The sequence below is a fragment of the Conger conger genome, chromosome 16, assembly GCF_963514075.1.
Source record: "Conger conger chromosome 16, fConCon1.1, whole genome shotgun sequence".
Lineage (NCBI taxonomy): Eukaryota > Metazoa > Chordata > Actinopteri > Anguilliformes > Congridae > Conger > Conger conger.
Genome location: NC_083775.1, coordinates 294,618 through 317,500, shown reverse-complemented (window position 1 = coordinate 317,500; position 22,883 = coordinate 294,618). Strand labels below are relative to the sequence as shown.

Below are 22,883 nucleotides of genomic sequence, written 5' to 3'. Positions count from 1 at the left end.
CCCCGTCGTCTCAAACCAAACTCACCTTAATCTGCATTTACGGCTAAATTGCTTAAATGGTCCGCTCAACCGCAACTAGATGCTGAGCGATTAAAGATGTCCCAGGTAAGGGCAAAATTGAGGGCCACAGATGGAACGTATTTCTGTAGGAACCAGGCCAATCAGGAACTAGAAGTGAGAAGTTGGGCTATAGCCACAGGAAGTGGTTTGCTATTAAAACAATGAACACTGACCTTTTGCTTTTGGTATCATTTCACCATAAAACATACAATTTGCTCTGATCTGGTGCTGGACAATTAATATAATATATATGTATATATATAATATCATATATATATATATATATAATTCCTAATAGAACCAGTTGTAACTGCTCCCATCTAAATTTGGAAAGTAAGCAATACAATTTCAAATAGTCTTTTTCTGTGAGACTGTGGTTCTTTACATTACTACACAAACAGGAGAGATGACATCCAGAATCCCCTCTCAGTGGCCTGCAGTATTTCAGCCTCCCATGGGCGTCAGTGCCCTTCAAGGGATCGCTTTTTAACAGCATCCGCATAACTGAGCTGAGTTTGACGCACAAATGCAGCTGTTATGTGTGTGTCCACATGGAAAAGACTGTATTTTAGAGATCATATAACCAGCAGCAATTCTAGTCAACCGAATGAAGTGAAAACGTTTTGTCTCTGTGAACGCACAGAGCAAACCTCACGTTAAAGTTCATCTACATATGCTGTATAACTTATGTAGGAGTGAAAAATTATTCTGTCTGTACAGAATAATATGTTGCAACAACCCACTTATAACCTAGAGTACTGAGCTGAGCTCATGCGTCTTGTGCCTCTTTTTACCGTTTTAAAGACTTAGAGAGGAGAGCTAATGCATCATTTCAGTTATTTACAGCTTTCCCGCTGATCAGATTGGAAGGTCTTGGCATGGTGTTGGGATTCTTTGAGCTGATTAATCCTTTCGCCGTGGCCTCCAGCAGAACAGCCAGGTCCTGGAGAGAGTTCCTCAGCCAGTGTCCCATTACCGGCCCCTGGAGGGGCTTCGCAAGCGTTTGATACCAACACTAAAAACACGAGACAGACAGAGCGGCTACACTGGGGGAGCAGGGTGAAGAGCACAGACAGAGCGGCTACACTGGGGGAGCAGGGTGAAGAGCACAGACAGAGCAGCTACACTGGGGGAGCAGGGTGAAGAGCACAGACAGAGCGGCTACACTGGGGGAGCAGGGTGAAGAGCACAGCACAGACAGAGCGGCTACACTGGGGGAGCAGGGTGAAGAGCACAGACAGAGCGGCTACACTGGGGGAGCAGGGTGAAGAGCACAGACAGAGCGGCTACACTGGGGGAGCAGGGTGAAGAGCACAGACAGAGCGGCTACACTGGGGGAGCAGGGTGAAGAGCACAGACAGAGCGGCTACACTGGGGGAGCAGGGTGAAGAGCACAGACAGAGCGGCTACACTGGGGGAGCAGGGTGAAGAGCACAGCACAGACAGAGCGGCTACACTGGGGGAGCAGGGTGAAGAGCACAGACAGAGCGGCTACACTGGGGGAGCAGGGTGAAGAGCACAGACAGAGCGGCTACACTGGGGGAGCAGGGTGAAGAGCACAGACAGAGCGGCTACACTGGGGGAGCAGGGTGAAGAGCACAGACAGAGCGGCTACACTGGGGGAGCAGGGTGAAGAGCACAGACAGAGCAGCTACACTGGGGGAGCAGGGTGAAGAGCACAGCACAGACAGAGCGGCTACACTGGGGGAGCAGGGTGAAGAGCACAGACAGAGTGGCTACACTGGGGGAGCAGGGTGAAGAGACACGGCACGGACGTGCAGGACCTCATATCTGGAGCCTCAGCTACTAACAGGCCATGACTCTCAGGTACTGCCAGGTATGAGGGATGGCTTGCAGGTATGAACAGGTGAGAGGGATGGCTTGTAAGTAAGGGATGAGAAGGAAACGCGTGGTAAGGGGTCCTCTGTTGGGGATGTCTGATCCAGGGACCCCCACCCAGGCTCAAAGGCATCCACAGGCCCCCTGTCAGGAGCTAATCCCTACACACAGATGCCGAATCTGGCAACCCTCTCCCTTTTTTGCAGTGCTCTACTTTGAGGCTTTACAACTCCAGGTGAGGTGAGCATCACAGAGACTTGACACATGGCTTAAATGAAGCAAGACACTTGTACCATTTATATACCAATGTAATTTCTTTTCATAATATACTTTGCTATAAATAAGTTATTTTTAACTTATGTATAGGTTATATTTAAAAGAAAGTTTTTATATTTAATAGTTTTTCCCAAATCTATATGACTTGTAGTCATTACATATCAAGTCCAGCCTTAGACCCCCTAAAGTACATTCAGGGACCCGCAGAGGTCCACGGACCCCCTGTCAGGAAGTCTAAAGAGTCTGAAGAGTATTAATCAATGTCGCCTTTGTTGTTTTGCTCTGAATGCAACTGTGAGTTCCTCTGTTTGAGCCAAACACCCTTGTGAGCAGCTGTTCTGCTTTTGTTTTTTATTTCAAATCAAAACCTAGCAACCTTGTAATTCAGTTATGTTTGGACGGACATTAAACCGGCCTTAAGGAAGGACCTTTTTTTACAATTTGGGGGAAATGCTTTTTTTTTTCTGTCCTGCCATGGTTCATTTCGCAATCCAAGCTTGCTTCGGAACAGCCGTCCTCCTGCAAAATGCAGGCAAATGCACAATGAAATGCACAATGAAATGCACAATGAAATGCACAATGAAACAATGAAATGCACAATGAGATGCACAATGAAATGCACAATTTAATGCACAATGAGATGCACAATGAAATAATGAAATGCACAATGAAATGCACAATGAGATGCACAATGAGATGCACAATGAGATGCACAATGAAATGCACAATTTAATGCACAATGAGATGCACAATGAAATGCACAATTTAATGCACAATGAGATGCACGGTTGTTTGGAATGGTGTTTGTCTGTATTGCTGCTTTACGTGTTTGGGCAGGTTGCACTAGTTAATGGATGAGGAGGAAAGACTGGCTGTATTTATGGGGCATATCTGGCCACTTCATTAGGCAGCGGTACCCTGAGACTCTCCTGTGCTGTCCCAGCATTAATGGCTCCTGAAGCAGCATTAATCACCGGACCTCTCGCTCTCCCAGAGGAGCCCGCCTGGATCATAGCAAGTTTCTCCTCAGTAGGTGACATCCGGTAAAAATAAATACATAAATAAATAAATAAAAATAAATGTTTTAATGGACTTCACAGGACTCTTAGCTTTAAATTATAACGTTTCTTATCCCCAGGGCTGTGAAGCTACGGCCTAAATGTTCTCCTGGCCATGGTTTAAAAATTGTGTGTGTTTGAACCTTAGTGTTGCTGTTGGGCTACAGACCCAACCCAGCGACAGAGAGACAAGGCTATAGACCCAACCCAGCGACAGAGAGACAAGGCTATAGACCCAACCCAGCGACAGAGAGACAAGGCTAGAGACTCAACCCAGTGACAGAGAGACAAGGCTATAGACCCATATAACTGATGTTCCTGCAGTCACAGAGCAGACAAGATGAAATTCAACACAAACTCTATAACCACAATGTAGAGCTCACACAAAACACCAAAAAACTATTTCTGTGAAAACAAAAACACTTTAGTGTGTGAAAATGTCTAAGCTGTGTACAGTCAGAGGAAACCATATAACGAAACTTACCTCAGTACATCAGTGTTTCGCTCCTTTCCTGTGGAAGGGCATGTATTTATCTTTCCGTCTCTTAACTTAGGTCCCTGTCACATCATCATTTATTTCTGTTTCTTGCAGTTTAGTGATGTTCTGGCATGGTCTCCAAAGTGAAACTTTTGTCCTGAAATGTTAAACTGAGGTCCTGACTACAACAGCAATGAAGGAAAATCTGGTGTTTTAGAATACTCACTTTCATTTTGAATATGTTAGAAATTCAGAATGCCAGACTAGGAGCGCTCCCAAACCTCCAAACTCCTTTGCCCGAGGGGTGAACTGCACTTTGTGTATCTGGTAACCCAGGATCACCACAAACAGGACCAGGATGTTTGTTTTGTTACCAATCCCCTGTTGTGTTTCCAATTACGGCCCAAACCATGTGAGAAAAGATCACAGCGCCTGACTAACAACTCTCCAAACTCTCCTTTCTTTGATATTGTGAAAACTGAGTTGTGAGTTTATTGTCCAGATGCAGGGGTTGACTGTGGATGGGGTGTGGAGCGTGAGCATGTCACCTGTGCCCTGTAACCACGGCGCCTCATGAGGGATGATGGGAAGGCGCTGCTGCATTTGGCTCGCTGTCCTGCCCCCTGGATGTCGCGTGCTCATCTGCGCTCTCCAGGCCTTTACTGCGGCCAAGCTTTTCATCGGGCACTGAGGTATTACAGCATCGAGGAGTACGTACTGTAACTATCCCCATTTACAGTCAAAGAGCACAATCTGTCTTTTGGCCTTTTTATTTCTCCTCATTTTGGAAACCCCAAGTGCAAGTGTGGGACCGTCGTGTTGCTGTAGCATCCTCCACTGATCTGGGATGGCTGTCAGTGAACAGCTAGCCTACACTGTGAGCTCTAGGCTTACTGGACATTATTAAACACTTCAATATTAAACACTTATTATTAAACACTTGCCTCAGCTAATCAATGTGAACATTCTGAGGAATAGATCTGACAAAAATGAATAAATAGTCAATTAAATGTGTTCGCCATAATTCATCAAGAATAATGAATTACAGCCGGTTCTTTCTGGATTGGATATGTCACACTGTTTTTATGGATCATTTGTTTTGCATATGTAGCAAAGCCTGATAACAACTGAGCCGGCAGTGCTTGAAAAAACTGTAAAGAACTGCCACTTCATAGAAATACCTAGCTGATGCAGGAAAATGGTGATTTCAGTAGTTATCATAACATGTTACCATAATAGTGCATTCTAATAATTTATATACTGTGCCCTTCCTGGTGGGAGTTGTGATTGCATCTGTAATATAATGCAATCCCATCACATGAAAGGAAGTTGAGCACAAGTATGTCTAATTCATAATTAATACAGGGTTGAAAAGCTACTTGTGCATAATAGCTTAAATAAAAACAACTGGTTTTAAATGTATCCATAGCAAGGGTGTCCTTGAAAGGCATTTCACCAAATTTGAGCTTGCAATACGATGATACAAATACATGGTTCTTTTGAAGTAAATCCTTTTTGAAAGTTTTAGATTAGTTTGAAACCAAAATTTTGGATTTGGTTTCAAAGAAGGGCTTTGGGTGTATGGCATATTAGCAGAGACGCTGTGGATGTGTTTCTTTGAACTTTTATGTGGTTCATCTGTGGTGCTCATGAATGTTATCTGTGTGATTTAGAGATTTAAAATGCATTAAGCGAACATCAAAAGCACATGGTTATGGATCAGTGGAGCAGGGATATTGTCCCATAATTGTGCGTTATGCTCTTCTCTTAGATAGCCAGAGATCTTTATGAAATAAATGATTGCCAAAATGATGACAACCACAAGAAATAAAGTTCTCCCTCATTCTGGCATAATCCGAGCCTTGTGCACTGTGACACTACCACGTGAAATCTGCCGATACAGGCCTTCTGCAAAACAAAACAAAACAAAACAAAACAAAACAAAACACAAAACGAAAATCCATCTGTTCAGCAGGTGTCTGACCACACTCAGCCCCCGGGTTCAGTCATCTAAAGGGCTTTTCATTCCCACTGGCTGAGTGGTGTCACAGCCTGACTGCCCTGAGGGTCAAAGGGCCTCTGGAGCATTCCAGCGCAGCCCTTTGGAACCCTCCCAGATCAGTCCCACACCATATTTACAATAGGTTGACCCCTGGATTCAATCAGTCGCCATCATAAGGGGGGAAATAGAACTGTGTCAACATGGCGGATAATCGATCTCACGTTCTCTGGAGTGGGATGCAGCAGCTTGGCTCGGTTGGGCCTGGTTGGGCCCGGTTGGGCCCGGTTGGGCCCAGTTCGGCCCAGTTCAGTCCAGGGGCTCAGTCCAGGGGATCTGGCATGTCCCACTGGGTTTACCTGATGGGTGGGAGGATAAGAGCTGACAAATATATTTTATAAAAATGTATAAAAAATGTATAAAAATAATAATAATTTGATTCTGTTCATGTGCTACTCGATGTTTACTGCTAGTTCTGGACACGGTGGTCTGTCTTCACAACTCATAATTTAATACCCGCTGATGGATACTCTTCATAATGCAACTTTAACAATTACGATGAAAGGAAGAGACCAGTATTTATGTGTGTTGGACGCATATCCACTTTCCATCTGAAGAGTGTTTTCCGGCTGCATTGCCAGAAAAGGTCAAACAGCGATGAAGTCAGTCGTGTTTGAACTGAAAGACACGTGCATGCGGATCAGAGCACAACCGCAACATTCATATCCATCTTGTGGGCATGGTTACAACTCTCATTCAAGAGCAATTCAAAGGGACACGCTGAAATTTAGACAGAGACAGGTGTACAGAATGTCCTGCTAGAACAGGTTACATACAGTGTGAAGATAACACGATTAAACAGTCTGTGTCTCTAAAACATAAGGTAAAATCTGTGAATTTCTGAGCGGGAAAAGGTAATCGAAAACAGCTGTTAAATTATTCATGGTGACCTTTCAGCACTATAGACAGAGCTGCTCTATGAGGTTCCCTCAGGCCCTGTCAGCTCACACTATAGACAGAGCTGCTCTACGAGGTTCCCTCAGGCCCTGTCAGCTCACACTATAGACAGAGCTGCTCTACGAGGTTCCCTCAGGCCCTGTCAGCTCACACTATAGACAGAGCTGCTCTACGAGGTTCCCTCAGGCCCTGTCAGCTCACACTATAGACAGAGCTGCTCTACGAGGTTCCCTCAGGCCCTGTCAGCTCACACTATAGACAGAGCTGCTCTATGAGGTTCCCTCAGGCCCTGTCAGCTCACACTATAGACAGAGCTGCTCTATGAGGTTCCCTCAGGCCCTGTCAGCTCACACTATAGACAGAGCTGCTCTATGAGGTTCCCTCAGGCCCTGTCAGCTCACACTATAGACAGAGCTGCTCTATGAGGTTCCCTCAGGCCCTGTCAGCTCACACTATAGACAGAGCTGCTCTATGAGGTTCCCTCAGGCCCTGTCAGCTCACACTATAGACAGAGCTGCTCTACGAGGTTCCCTCAGGCCCTGTCAGCTCACACTATAGACAGAGCTGCTCTACGAGGTTCCCTCAGGCCCTGTCAGCTCACACTATAGACAGAGCTGCTCTATGAGGCTCTCTGAAGTCCTGTCAGCTCACACTATAGACAGAGCTGCTCTATGAGGCTCTCTGAAGTCCTGTCAGCTCACACTATAGACAGAGCTGCTCTATGAGGCTCTCTGAAGTCCTGTCAGCACTACTTCCTAAGCATCCCATTACACCCTCTTGTAGATGAAATCAGAATGTTTGTAAATAAAGGTCGCTAAGATGCTTCCAGGTGGCCACTCAGTCGCAGCATGAAGTAACGTTACTTAAAAATCGACTGAACCAGAGCGGTGTAGATCAGTTAGCTAGTAAACTATGCCCAAATCGTGTTGTTTGGGACTGTAATGACAAATGTAATCTGGCACACAGTGGATTGGGCTTTTTCTGATTCTTAAAGGGAGGATAACCCAGATCCTACAGTCTGTTTACAGGGCGGCCTCAGGTGCTTGGCACAGACAATGACAGTGACACAGAGTTGGCCGACATGAGTTTCAAAGTGTCAGAAACATCGGGGAAAAGGAACCAGAACTTCTAATTGTATTGCTCTTGTCCTTCACAAACGTTGTTGGCAGCTAACGTTAGCTAATAAACAGCAAACGCTCATCAGCGGCCGCACAGAGACACACTGGGATAATAACTTTACAAACATAAAACATTAAGTCTGACCAAGCCTATTGTAAAACTAGATAGCTAGCTTGCTAGTTTTATTGGTAATGTTACAGTAATAGGGTTTCCAATAACGCAAGCTAGCTAGTTTGCACTGGTTATTCATGTTAATAATGTTGGCTAGCTAAAGTTAGCTACAATGTTGGGGGGGTGCTGACATCAAACATTAACGTTACAGTAGCCAGCATCATATAAATCATATAAACAACACAATTTTGTTTGGTTTAATACATTATTGTTATATTCCAACATTGACTTATACACTGGCTACTATTCACATTCCTCACCCTTATCCACCCAGAACTAAGTTCTTTGCTGTTGTGACGTCATGGTGATTTCTTCTATAGACCCCAATGCCTCGCCCCAGTTTTTACCTGTCCATAGCCGTAGAGGTGGGATGAGCGTGACATAAACATGAAGATGAAAACGATGGTTGTTTCAACATCAGAGGAAACTGCTCCACTTGAGCACCATAAACCACCATGACATCATATCGGCTTCCATTAGATACCTGCTGGTCTTTCTGTTAAAACCTCCATTAGATACCTGCTGGTCTTTCTGTTAAAACCTCCATTAGATACCTGCTGGTCTTTCTGTTAAAACCTCCAAGAGATACCTGCTGGTCTTTCTGTTGAAACCTCCAAGAGACGCCGACTGGCTTTTCTTTTCAATCAGTACCATAGCTGGAATACTGTGCTGGGCTTGGCTGGAAGCTTGACTACATTCTGCTGAGACAGATGAGCAAACTCTATCATTACTGGGTTAGCACTTTAAGATGCTCCAACATTGTTAGCAGGTTAGCGCCTTTAAATGCGCCAACATTGTTAGCGGGTTAGTGTTTTAGATGCTCCAACAATGCTAGCGGGTTCGCGGTTTTAGATGCTCAACCATCATTAGCGGGGTACTGCTTTTTAGATATGGCCATTCATTCTTGACATTCCTGCCATGGAAGAATGCTTTGAAACAGAAGAATGCTTTGACTGTCTGTTTAATCTGCATGGCCCAAACATACAAATCAAAACCATGTCCACTTTCATCCGCTACGCAACTGAAATGTCCGGTGTGGCTGAAATTGAAGTAAAAACATTTGGTTTCGACACCATGAAACGGGGCAGAGGAGGCTACAAAAGCTGTTACTGGGGTCAGTCTCTACGGCGTCACGGGAGCAGGCTTGCGTTGTGAAATATTGCCGTGATGAAAACAGCTGTAATTGATTTATGGCTCTACCCCTCCCGTGGTATGGTTCTGGCAGCTCTTCGTCTCTGACATCATCCTCACCGTCACTCTCCACCGGCGACTGGGCGCCAGCGGAGCCGGAGCGGCTCATCTTTAACGTTTCTGTTCCCGTGCGACCCATCCCTGCCTCCAGAACGTTTCTGTTCTAGTGCGACCCATCCCTGCCTCCAGAACGTTTCTGTTCTCGTGCGACCCATCCCTGCCTCCAGAACGTTTCTGTTCTCGTGCGACCCATCCCTGCCTCCAGAACGTTTCTGTTCCCGTGCGACCCATCCCTGCCTCCAGAACGTTTCTGTTCTCGTGTGACCCATCCCTGCCTCCAGAACGTTTCTGTTCTCGTGCGACCCATCCCTGCCTCCAGAACGTTTCTGTTCTCGTGTGACCCATCCCTGCCTCCAGAACGTTTCTGTTCCCGTGCGACCCATCCCTGCCTCCAGAACGTTTCTGTTCTCGTGCGACCCATCCCTGCCTCCAGAACATTTCTGTTCTCGTGTGACCCATCCCTGCCTCCAGAACGTTTCTGTTCTCGTGTGACCCATCCCTGCCTCCAGAACGTTTCTGTTCTCGTGCGACCCATCCCTGCCTCCAGAACGTTTCTGTTCTTGTGCGACCCATCCCTGCCTCCAGAACGTTTCTGTTCTTGTGCGACCCATCCCTGCCTCCAGAACGTTTCTGTTCTCGTGCGACCCATCCCTGCCTCCAGAACGTTTCTGTTCTCGTGCGACCCATCCCTGCCTCCAGAACGTTTCTGTTCTCGTGCGACCCATCCCTGCCTCCAGAACGTTTCTGTTCTCGTGCGACCCATCCCTGCCTCCAGAACGTTTCTGTTCTCGTGCGACCCATCCCTGCCTCCAGAACGTTTCTGTTCTAGTGCGACCCATCCCTGCCTCCAGAACGTTTCTGTTCTCGTGCGACCCATCCCTGCCTCCAGAACGTTTCTGTTCTCGTGCGACCCATCCCTGCCTCCAGAACGTTTCTGTTCTAGTGCGACCCATCCCTGCCTCCAGAACGTTTCTGTTCTCGTGCGACCCATCCCTGCCTCCAGAACGTTTCTGTTCTCGTGCGACCCATCCCTGCCTCCAGAACGTTTCTGTTCTAGTGCGACCCATCCCTGCCTCCAGAACGTTTCTGTTCTCGTGCGACCCATCCCTGCCTCCAGAACAAAATCAGCCATTCCCCATAAAAACACTGTGTGGAATATGTGTGTGAGGTGTTGGGTGAGGACCAGGGGCTGGCGTTCGACTCCGACGTGATTCCACTGTGTGGTGAGTGCAATGCCATGCCCTGGGAAAACTTACCAAATAAATCCATCACTAAAAGCTAAAGCCATACAGCCATTCTGGGGCTGTTGACTCACCACTCCAGTTAAGAGAAATTTAATGCGAATCATTTTATTGATTATGATATTTGTTTGCAGATCGGTTTCTCGCCGGCTTGGAATCACAGTGGAATCTTCCCCCGGTGAAACGGAAAAGCATCGCACACGCCACTCTCCTTCTGCCCCATCACCCCGCTGTGTTTAATCTATGCTGTGGGTTTTAAACAAGGCGCACATTGAACAGGATTTCCAACATCACTAGAACCTCACACGCTTTTCCTCAAGTGCATGTGTTCTTTTACGTGATCTGTTTTCAATCGGTCTTTGGGAACATCTGCTGCCAGAAGAGGTCATTTTCAGACCTCGGGTCAATAGTTTCTTTGGTTCAGGGATGCACATCTTATTAATACACAGACTAAAGACTTGTCTGATGTTTTATGTGGGTGTGGTGTCACAGATGGAAAGTGCTGTTAATATGGAAAAGCACCATGGATGTTTTTCAGGATGAATTTACCCTGATACGGAGCCAAATATTCTACCACCGCTACAAAAAAGAGATTTATAAAAGTATGCCTTAAGTACACTTTTTCTGAACTAAATCCCATGCACTCTAACTGAAGCACACTTTCACTTTGCAAAAAAATAAAATGATGAATTAATAAAAAATATATGCAAAACATTTGTTAGAATGTAAAATATTTGCTGGAAGGAAATATGTGTGTTAAAATACTTTAAGTATATTAATATAGGATACAAAGTTTAGAAGTGGTTTCAACAAACATTTAATGTATACTTATATAATTTTATGAAGCACTAAACGTGATGTACTTAAGAGTATATTTTCTCTGAAATATAATTATGTACACATTTTTTTGTAAGGGCGCAGCTTGGTTACCATTGTCCTGGTGTTGATGGAAAATAGGACGTGATTAAGGATGCCCCCCCCCCACCGCTTTCCACCCTGTGTTACCTACTGTAGGGCACATGCTGTGACCTAGATGACCCTTGACCCCTGGCTTATTAAGATAGGGTTAAGATGGGCCCCTCGGGGTCACTCTAATAGGGTTCTCATGGACTCGCTCACACCCTCTTAGTCAGACTAAAGAGCTGTACAGATGCATGTGGTCTAGGTAGTTTCTATGAAACTGATTTCAGCTGTCAAGAGAGAGAGACATTTTTAGGGACCCAACTTCATCTCTTCAGAATCAGGTCAGCGCACCAGGCACGGGGCAAACTAGCTACTCCACAGCTGCCAGTCAAACACCCACCCTGCCACCGTGCCGCCCAATCTAGGTAAGACCTGAGTAGCAAAACAAAATGAAACCCACAGACTTGTGTTCTCATGTTGCTGTCAGTGTTGTGATGTAATGTCCTTGGCGTGCGTTTGGGCAGAGTAATCAAGGTGTCTGTTAATTTGATTCCACATAATCTTCTGACCAGTTAGACTGCAGTCCCCAACGCCCAATAGCTGGGCTCATTCGTGACTGCTCCGACCCACACTTTCCAGGGATGACAGCAGCCCACATGTTGCTCATTTATCTGCCACTGGGGTGGATTCATATTCTGCTTCGCTGGTTACTTTAGTCATTACACATTGGGACAGAGAAATTGAGAAATGTGCCCTCCGGTTGCCAGATTGGCGTGTTCATTGCTGTTGTTCTCATTTTCTTTTCTAAATGTTTCTCTGCATTCTGCTGTCTCTGCTTCTCCTGCTTTGCCTGATAGATTCCAGAGAGGTTGGCTGTTCGTCTGTGCTGGTGACTGCTGTCCATCCCACTCATGTCAGTGTAATTAATCCCTCCTGCTCCAAACTTCACCCCATAACCACAAAAACATCCCGCCACAATCCAGAATGTAACATAGACAGAAACACCTGCGCTGCTGAATTTTGGACCTGACCCAGCACGGCTCACTTCCTCTTTCCAGGCGAACTGGTGCTTGGATTCTCTGTGATTCTGCCGTCCAGCCTGACTGACCCAGCAGGGGCACAGCCTGTACCGGGTCCAGTTTCATTTAAACGCTTGTTTCAGTGTGACTTAGAAAGGCCAGTGAATCTGACTCACAAACCCTCCTGATAACGTTACAGCCTGATAATGTTACAGCCTGATACTGTTACAGCCTGATAATGTTACAGCCTGATACTGTTACAGCCTGATAATGTTACAGCCTGATAATGTTACAGCCTGATAACGTTACAGCCCAAAGGTGTGCTTTCAGAGAATAAGAGACATGAAGGGAAGGCACATTAATTACAGCTGGCTAAACCCACCAGATTAAAATCTCCAATTCCTGCCTAATTCTGGCAACATTGCCAAATGAATTGCATTTTCTCAGTCCTATTAAAAATGCAATTGAGCAATGCACACGGGGAAACTTAATATCAGAGCGAGTTCCCTAAGAATTGGCGGTGTTGTTCCAAGCAGCCATCGGCGTTGACGGGAGAGAGGCGGACCAAACCGCAGTGCCTCGTCAGCGCTGGTTCTGCTGGCGAGCGGCTGAGACCCAGCAGAAGCCCAGCGCTCTACACTTTGATGTTGGAGACGCAAAGCTAACCAGTTGACACGTAAAGCATTCGGGCATCTGAAAGGGAGATATGTGATCTGTTTAATTTCATTCCTGCGTTCATGTTTGGCAGGAGATCAGACGGAGCGGCGAGCTCTTGGCACACCGGCGGCAGACATTACCGACGAGCGCACTGGCGCGCGTGTGACAGTGTACGTGTGTGCGGCGCTAATGCGATACGACCACTTCCATTACGCCAGATCAAAGGACGACACGGTCCTTACACACACACTTCAGAGCCCAGTCTGCCATGTTGAGACTCTATTACAGCCTGTCAGACAGGTCACTCTGAACACTGGCCCTAACCCTAACCCTGACCCTAACCCTAACCCTAACCCTAACCCTAACCCTAACCCTGTCACTGGGTGCTCATGGACCCTGGGGTATCGGTTCTCTCTCTCAAATTTTGGGGTTACCTGAAGATTGAAAACTGTCCCAGTTCTATTGCAAGATGTTAGGTGTGTCTTGTGCGCACCTGTATGTGCAGGTGCGGTGTGGTCCAGAGGTGGAAAATTCAGGTTCAGAAGGTAAAAGTCCTCCCCAGTGTTTTGCTCCGATCATGTGGGTTTGTTAATCAGTGCAATACTTCAGCCAAGAGCCAGAGCTGATGAGTGAGATCAGTTGGCTGAGTTCATGGGTGGAAGAAACACACGGCAGGACTTTTACTTTCTGACCCCGGGACTGTACACCTCCGGTGCAGACAGATGAAAATTGACTGTAAACTAACAGGCAAACAAATGACTGTGTGAGAAAGTATACCGGATGATCGAAAAGGGTTTAGTATTGGAGTACCTTTCTTTATTAAAGGGTTTAGTAGTGGAGTACCTTTCTTTATTAAAGGGTTTAGTAGTGGAGTTCTGATTATGCCTGTGTTTACAGTGACTGGAGTCTATGTAGATTACCTCATGTTTTATACTTGGTATAAGTAGGTGTACCTGAAACACGAAGCTGAAACCCAACACTAGATTTTTCCCCATTGCACGACCACATCTTCAGTGCACTTTCTCTCCGTCCAGTAACAAAACCAGCTGCCCTACTGCTGGAGAATAGAAACCATCAATCATTAGCTGCTGTGTGCCAAGGCTTAAAATGTTTCTATTTGCAATATGTGCCTGTAATTAAATAATTATGAAGCACTGACGGATCTGGAGAGTTTGATTTATTTACATTTCAGTTCTGGCGTTTGGGTTTATAGCAGACGTGCTGCAGTGCGGTGGAGCTGTCAGTACGTAACCGTGCTGTAGAAAGCGCCACGCGGGCCCAGCGAGCATGTCGGTATTCCCCGCGGCCCGTGCGGAGGCCCCTTCCAGGTGGGTCTGGGGTCGCGGCCCCTGCAGTTGCCGTAACTCAGGGCAGATGCCCTGTCACCGTCGATTAATTTAGGTAGCACTGCTGCCCAGATCTCAGCACGCCATGTCGGACAGGGAAAAAGGCTTTTTTGGGCGAGCGGTGAAATCCAAACCCCCCTCCCAAATACGGGGCCGTATGATTCGCTTGTTTTCATTGAGATTTTTTCCATTGGGCGACTTTGCTTTCTTTTCCCGCAGGGTCCAGTGGGCGGGGATTTTGTGGTTCGCCGAGAAACACATCACTCTGTCCCACTGTTTGTTGGTTGAGTGTAGAGCATTAAAAACAAGCCCTGAGCCAGCAAAGCAACATAAACACTGTGTTCAGCGCTGTACACAAGCACCGGGACCCTGCCTATTGTTTGTTGGTCTGAGCCATGTGAGCGCATTGAGATGGCCGTGTACAGATCTCTCTGGGACACGGATCACCACTGTGCAGATCTCTCTGGGACACGGATCACCACTGTACAGATCTCTCTGGGACACGGATCACCACTGTGCAGATCTCTCCGGGACACGGATCACCACTGTGCAGATCTCTCTGGGACACGGATCACCACGTTCACGCTTGCTGGGTGGGTGCATGAAAACCAGTAGAATATGCAATGAGATTGTTCACTCTTTCAAGGCTTTCAAAGTTGAAATATACGTTTTTATTTTTTGCAGAATAGAACTTGCACTGATGTTTCAACTATGCTTTCTTCAATGTGCAGTTCTAATTCAGCTTTAGAAACCTGGAAAATGGATATATTGATATCCATAATTTAGAGTGTCATAATTTTGTGCCATCTTGTTCATGTGGACATAGAGATCTCTGTTGCGGGAGGAGAGATCAGCGCTTTCACACAAGCCCAGAAAGTAACACTGGTTAGAAGATGGAGGCCTGTGTTCACAGTGCATCATCCTGATCTGTACTCCATAGCCTCACATGTTCCTAAATCAGCGACCCTGCTCTGAGACTCTCTAGGACACGCGCCTGGTCCACACAGCCGCTAAAACGATAACGGCGGGAAGTTCACTGAGCGCTCAAACATCTGAACACTGCCAGTCTCCCGTTTCCCTCTCCTGAGGACAAACCCAGACATCGTAAAGCCCTCCTCGCCTCTGAGGTTCAGTCTCCGTGACCGCGTACCTGTCACAGCGCAATCGCTGACCAGACAGAGACAGACAAACACAACACACAGGTCAGAGGTCAGAGGAGTGACAGAAGTGACACATTAATGGCATGTCCAGCTTTTTCCCAATAGGTTTTCCTTTACTTTATTCAGACATTCTTTTCCTCTACATGACAATAGCAGCTATCGTAACTACAAAATGCTGTATAAATAATTCAGAAGAAGGAAACAATAAATATTAATGGTCTGTAATGGCCGCTCTGGGTGTTTTGAGTGACAGGTGAGGGCTCAGTCCAGCGGACCACACAGGTGTGGTATGTACAGAGGTTCTGCTAACACGGCGAAAAAAGAGAAGCAAATACTGGCGGCACTGTTTACAAAAACAGAATCAGCAACAATGAAAAACATATGGACCTGGAGCACGTAGGGGAAATATAGTGGGCTTCTTCATTTCAGAGGAACAGGCCCAGGCCGAAACTGGACCATCACAGACTGGTTAAACCTCCGGGGACAGGAGTCTCTCCTCATCGTGATGCAGCGTGAATCTCATTAAAACTGTTGAGCCTTTTAGTTTCTTCTGCTTGTTGGTCCAGATTTGACTGCATTTGGGGTCCAGCTTGTTCGGACCATGACCAGTCTTGGAAGCTTCTACATTTCAGCCGCCCGGGTTGGGTAAGAGAACAGCCCAGGCCTGCTGTTCCCATGTTCCCCTGATCACTGGAGCCTCCATTTTCTCTCTCTTGTAGCAAACAGGAAATGTCCAGAAGGAATGCCATTTGGTGACTCACATCCTAAGTGCTAGAATGGGGTAATTTAGTCATTAAAGCGAGTGACAGTTCTGGTCTGGGTGCTGCTCATCACCCCTGGCAGGCCTGCGCTCGTTCGGTCCAGCTCAGTCACACAGAACCCTGGGAGAATCAGCCCTGGAGCTCCATGCAATAGGCTGCTCAGGGGCGTCCATGTTTACACTGGGGGGGTCGTGCTCTGGAGGTTGTGCAGCTGTGGACAGAAGCTGTAATTTGGTCCGGGAACCCTGGGGCCCAACCAGCCAAGAAAGGAGCAGGTTCTGGGGGGCCTTTCGTCTTGAAGAGCAGCGGATGCCGTATCGATGGGGCGAAAGCAGCCTCTGGGTGCTGGCTGCCACAGGCACGGGCTGTAGCTGATGTGATATTTTGAAATAAGGAGGAGATTCTCACTGTGTGAACAGTAAATTCCAACAGCGCAGCGGATAAGTCTGCTGGGTATTCCCTCTCCGATAGGATGTCCTGCCGGAGGGGCCCCTGGCCTTGACAGTGTAACTGTCCCTCTCTGCTGTACACCAAGACTCACGGGAAACATCCACCAATGACGCTGGGAGAGGTTGTGGGGCTCGGCCCCACACACGCGTGTCTACTCTGCTCCACGGGCGGAGGAGAGGCGTTGTGTGTGTTGGGGGGGCGCAGGTGTGTGTGGCCGGTAGGTGTGCGTGAGAGTGTGTGTGTGAGAGGGGGCCTGGGCGGGCTCAGTTGCCCGTCTCTGGGCTGTTGTTCCGGCTCTGGTCCTGGTGCCCGCGGGAGCGTCTCTTGTTGCCGTGGGGCCTGGGCGGGGTCCTGGCCTCTGATTGGTTGTGCTGGCGGGTGTAGCGCTTGCACTTGCAGGACGTGGCGATGCGGATCTTGTGGTTCCTGCGGCCGCCGGCAGCACAGTGCAGCTGGACGCGGCGGACTCGGGAATGTGCCGGAACGCAGCGGAACTCCGGCCCCCCGCCACGCCACCACTTCCCGCGCAGGATGGAGTTGGGAAGCAGGTGGGCGGGAACGCACTGGCCCGCGCAGACCAGCTCCTGCACCGGCTTGGCACTCCGGCACGACCCGTCAGTCACGTAGTGGGTCAAACGCACCTCCCTGCAGCTCAGCTCTGACGACCCTGCCAGAGACACAGAGGGGGTGAGACACGCTGACTGGAACAGCTGCTGGCACACAACACCAACAGCCTGGGCCTGCAGCGGCTACGAGCTGGACTGGGACCTGAAAGGTTGGGGCCCTGGTGTAACCACGATAAGGTCAGTGCAGATGTTGGGTCCTTGGAACCCCACATTGCTCCTGGGGGGATTATCCCCTGCTTAGTCTAATCAACTGTAAGTCACTTTAGATAAAAAGTGTCAGCTAAATACACTGTAATGTAATGTAACATAACATTACATTCTCACAACGTCACATGTATAATTTCAGCAACACTACACACAACACTAGCATGACAGCACAGGAATGCGGCCTTGCCTGGCACTGAGAGCATGGCCACCCAGGGAACAGACAGCAAAAACAGACCAGAGCAGCCTCTCTCTCCTACAATGCCCATGAGGCTCTCATAGGCCTAACAGTACAGACAGACTCCCTCTCTCCTAAACCTTACAGTACAGACAGACTCCCTCTCTCCTAAACCTTACAGTACAGACAGACTCCCTCTCTCCTAACCCGTACAGTACAGACAGACTCCCTTCTCTGTTACAGTACTGGTAAACTGGCTTCACTGTTCTTCGTGTGTTTTTATCAGGGCCGTCCCAGAAAGCACTGCCAGTGTTACTCACACTAAGCCTTAGACAGAAGTGACAAATGGACCAGCTTATCAACGCCATACACACTCAATTAAAGTGTTTTATTGTGGCAGGACACTTCAATCAAGGGCTCTGTGTGGGAAAAAGGCCCTCCTAGCTTTAACACCCAACGCCCACCTTTAATCGCAGTCTTATCACAAGAGACAACCTTTCCTGCCGTGAGCAAATGGGAGTGGTGCACCTATTTGCTTCATTGTTCCGTGCGTACGCTCTTAAAGGCATAAAACTGCCATCTTGTTCTGTTTTTCTTGTTTAATACAAACGCAATCTTATTGAATCAGAGGCATTCCTTTCCTTTCACAAGCAGGGAGTAGGCGTGGTGTCGGATTAATGCTTAAGCGTGAGCCTATCACAGCGCAGAACCAGGCTTTCTTACCCTGAAGATCAGCCAATCAGATTCGAGAGAAAGAGCTATGTGCTGAAAAGACTGCTTACAGCTTTAGCCATGGTTTTATTAATGTCTCTATCCTGAGTCCCTCACTGGAACTGATTTATACAGCTGGAGTATATTACATATTTTATAGAATTACTGGAGGAGAGTACATCAAGGCCCTACTGATGTTTCTCATTTATCAGTGAAATGGTTAATTGTTCCAAGGTGAGCTTTAGCGCTTTGTGCTGCAGCCATTGCAGCTCCGGTGGCCCACGGGCTGAGCCTCTGCCACTCACTGTGATGGAAAATACATACATTTATTTAGTAAACTGTGGAAGAAACAGCCCTGCATTACAGATCCTGATTTAGCCCAGGTGGAGTCATACATACATAGTTCTGCTGTGATTCACACACAAGAGACACAATAAATATTTGCTTTCTTTGGAGAAAATCTCTTAATCTCACCACTTCAATTACAAGGGGATGCACTGAACCAATGTAATATACTGCACATGCTTTAGATGAGATTCCATGCCTGATCTAATGTGTTTTTGAGCACTGAGAGTGAATACTAGAGCCATAAACACTGTAAAAATGCAATGCGGATGATTCATCATTCTCACTGTAGAGCTCAGGGTCATGGGAAATAGATGGGTGGAAACTCTCACTGTTTCTTCATGATGGCTTTATTTAAATGTGTGGTTCTCAGCTTATCATCAATCTGCACTCTCTATCGTCAGATTATAAATTACACTACAGTTACTTAGCTGACTCTTTTATCCAAAGCGACTTACAGTTGATTAAGCAGCAACCAATCCCTCCTGGAACAATTCTGGGTTAAGGGCCTTGCTCAAGGACCCAACAGCTGTGGCTGCAGTGGGTGTTGAACCCCCAACCTGCCGAGACCCTATCAAGCAGCTCGGATATAGGCATGTGTCCCTTGGTTTTATAGGAATTTTAGGAACATTATCTGGAAGCACGCTGTGTGGTGTGGTTCAGTAAAAAATAAATTGCTGGCTGAAATCTCATTTTCACATGCAGACCTTGTTGGGTAACACATTATTCTAAACTAAGGAATGTACATTATTATGGCATACGCTGTCGATTAAGGCTCAAAATTAAGGCGATGAAATTGCTAATTGCTAACATGAATGTTGTATGCCGTAATTGTTGCACTTATATATAATTATTTTACTATTGTTTGTGTTTTAGTTGCCAAAACTGTGTTACTGTTACGTCTTGGTCAGTTTATCTGATTAATCTAAAGGGCTCATGCTCGTGATCACTCCAGTTAAGAGTGTCTGCCCCATGACTGTAATGTAACATTACATTACATGACTACATTACAGTGTAACAGCACCTGTCCTTGCACACAGCCTCCCTGGCTCTCTCAGCGGTGTACCGGGTGATATTTGTGCCACTGATCTAAAAGGACAAACAGCACCACTCTGCCTCGGTGAGAAGCCATCATTACCCCTATAGGAACAGTTTTAGCATTTTTTTCTGTGGTACTATCTTGGATAAATCACGCCCAGTGAGCATTTTATTAGGTATTTATAAGATTTATTTTTCAGACTTATTCAATCTTATGCTGCCGTGGCCTATCCACTTAAGAGTTATGATGGGTTGCGTGTTCAGAGATGCTCTTCTGCATACCACTGTTGTAATGTGTGGTTATTTGTGTTACTGTCACCTTCCTGTCAGGTCTGGCCATTCTCCTACGATGTCTCTCAATAACAACACATTTCTGCTGGCAGAACTGCTGCGGACTGGATGTTTTTTTGTTTTTTGCACTGTTCTCTGCAAACTCTAGAGACTAGTGTGCGTGAAAATCCCAGGAGATTGGCAGTTTCTGAGATACTCAAACCACCCTGTCTGCCACCAATAATCATTCCACGGTCAAAGTCACTTAGATCACATTTTTTCCTCATTCTGATGGTTGACGTGAACGTCCTGACTCGTATCTGCATGATTTTATGCATTGCACTGCTGCCACAGGATTGGCTGATTAGATAATCACATGGATAAGTAGGTGTAAAGTGCTCAGTGAGTGTATATATTCTTTGTTGCCTGTTGTGGTAAAGCATTTGAGTGTGATGGTTATTTTCAAGTATGTCTCTACTCAAGCAGGTACAGTAAGGTAAGGTCCTTGTCCAAAACACACTCGCACATGCATTAATAACTAACTATATTTACAATGGGGCGCACTGTCTGTAATTTTACACAGACGGAGTATGCCGCTGCATTCGTGACAGCCCTGCTAAACTCGGATAGGATGCGCGAGGCTGAACGGACGAAACGTAGTGGAACAAACAATCCTCCTTTCCTTCACCGTACCAAAAAGGAACATTTCCTAAAAATGTATCATTTAACTTGGTAATATTTTATATTAAGTCAACCATTATATTCATAAGGTTTAATTTAACGTGGTATATAAGATATTTTATACAAGATATGTAGATCAATTTAAATCAACGTGGGAGATGCTAATATTGAATTTGTACCAGTAAACTTTTTTTTTTTTTTTTGGCGTTATACATCGTGCTTCAACGCATACTGGCACTCGAAGACAGAACAGAAACCGCATATTATAGTGTGTCACTCCACCAAAATATATATTAATCATAATTGTGCCGGGATATCCGAAATGGTTTCTAGGACATTATAAACACTGAGAATTAAATACTCACCATAAGATTCACTGTTACCGGAAAATCTCCGTCCCCCCGGTGACCTCACTCCTTGTTTCGCGCGGTTCAGTGTATTATTAGCCCGTTGTAGCGGTTCCTCGGGGGACCGTGTCTCCTCGGTGTAATCAGGTATGTTTTCCGTGGCGTCGTTTTTGAAAACCCTCCATCCTCGAGCGGCGGAGAAGCAGCCCTGCAGCACGAGGAGCAGGGAGCCGGAGTACACGAGCGCGGTAGACACCTGCATCGCTACGCGCGTCTGGCAGGATGCACACGGAGCCTCTGATCGTAGAATTCCTCATGAATGTAGTGCTCTGAGTATTTAAATACCCACCCCCCTTCCCTACACATCACAAGAAGAAAAAAACAAGCAACGACAATTAAGTTCTTAGTCAGAGGGGGAGGGATCCAGCGCCGCCAGCTCATTGAGGATCCGATTTACTGAGGGCGCGCAACGCGCGGAGGGGTGTGGGGAACTTTTTTTTTTTAATATTCTGCGGCAGACAGTTCTTCTAGCCTCATGGGACAACTACGAATTTGTCCAAGTTCCAAATTTTTGTCCTGTGTTCCCCAATTTTTGTATTTTACCATTATTTCTACCATATTGCCTGAAGTACGTTTTAGCCAGATTATAGAGGAAAATGACAATATTGTACACAGCACATAATTGTAAGACATGTGACTCGCGGTATATTGCAGTTTTTTTCTGAGGATCAATGAACTTTTGACATAAAAATGTTGTTGTGATGAGCCACTGTGTTAATTCTCTCGGTCGGGAATAATGGGTTTATGGGTGGCTGAAGTAATGCACTGGAGAAAATTAACAATGGGTGGTTGCTATATCAACAGGTCTCCATCTGTCTGTATGTATTCACAAAGTTGTTTACCTTCTGCTTCTATCTTTTCGGCGTATGTCTTTAATTTATAAGTCTATTTGGGACTCAAGAAGCAGTCAGGTACCTTGTGCCTGTTAGAGGATTTAGTGCTGCCCTCTAGAGCAGCAAACTGATGCTGCGTACTGAGTAAGAGAGGTACCGATTATGATTATGATTCACTGACTTTGTTTCATAATGAGGGGAAAATAAATTTGCACAAACCGGGATCCAGGCAGCTGAGGGTGAGCAGCTCGTTTTATTTGCCTCTGGGCGACGCTTGAAAGCATATCGCACATTTTAGTTTTTCACGGCATGTTATTAGTGTCTCTGTCTCATAAGCACTCATACCCACAGGACGGAGGGGCTTCTGCGCGAGAACGTGGCACAGTACCATGCCATTACAAACACCCTACTCACTACATTTACCCATTACAAACACCCTACTCACAACATGTACCCATTACAAACACCCTACTCACAACATTTACCCATTACAAACACCCTACTCACAACATTTACCCATTACAAACACCCTACTAAAAACATTTACCCATTACAAACACCCTACTCACAACATTTACCCATTACAGACACCCTACTAACAACATTTACCCATTACAAACACCCTACTAACAACATTTACCATTAACAAACACCCTACTCACAACATTTACCCATTACAGACACCCTACTCACTACATTTACCCATTACAAACACCCTACTAACAACATTTACCCATTATAAACACCCTACTCACTACATTTACCCATTACAGACACCCTACTAACAACATTTACCCATTACAAACACCCCACTAACAACATTTCCCCATTACAAACACCCTACT

The 22,883-nt window shown here is 46.4% G+C and overlaps 1 protein-coding gene across 1 annotated transcript; it reads right to left on the bottom strand.

Annotated features, from left to right (window-relative positions):
- Positions 1 to 15,636: 15,636 nt before the first annotated feature.
- On the bottom strand, positions 15,637 to 21,491 carry LOC133115182 (sclerostin-like). Its single transcript, XM_061224956.1, has 2 exons — positions 21,164 to 21,491; positions 15,637 to 17,412 (listed from the first exon to the last, which is right to left on the bottom strand). Exons 1-2 carry the CDS (start codon positions 21,405 to 21,407, stop codon positions 17,009 to 17,011), a joined length of 648 nt encoding a protein of 215 aa, XP_061080940.1. The 5' UTR covers positions 21,408 to 21,491; the 3' UTR covers positions 15,637 to 17,008.
- Positions 21,492 to 22,883: the final 1,392 nt, after the last annotated feature.

Excerpts from the sequence above, each read along its gene's own strand:
- LOC133115182 (XM_061224956.1), bottom strand. The coding sequence starts at position 21,407 with ATGCAGGTGTCTACCGCGCTCGTGTACTCCGGCTCCCTGCTCCTCGTG. Across the intron at positions 17,413-21,163 it reads CGGTAACAGTGAATCTTATG|GGTCGTCAGAGCTGAGCTGC; the intron begins GTGAGTATTTAA and ends TGTCTCTGGCAG.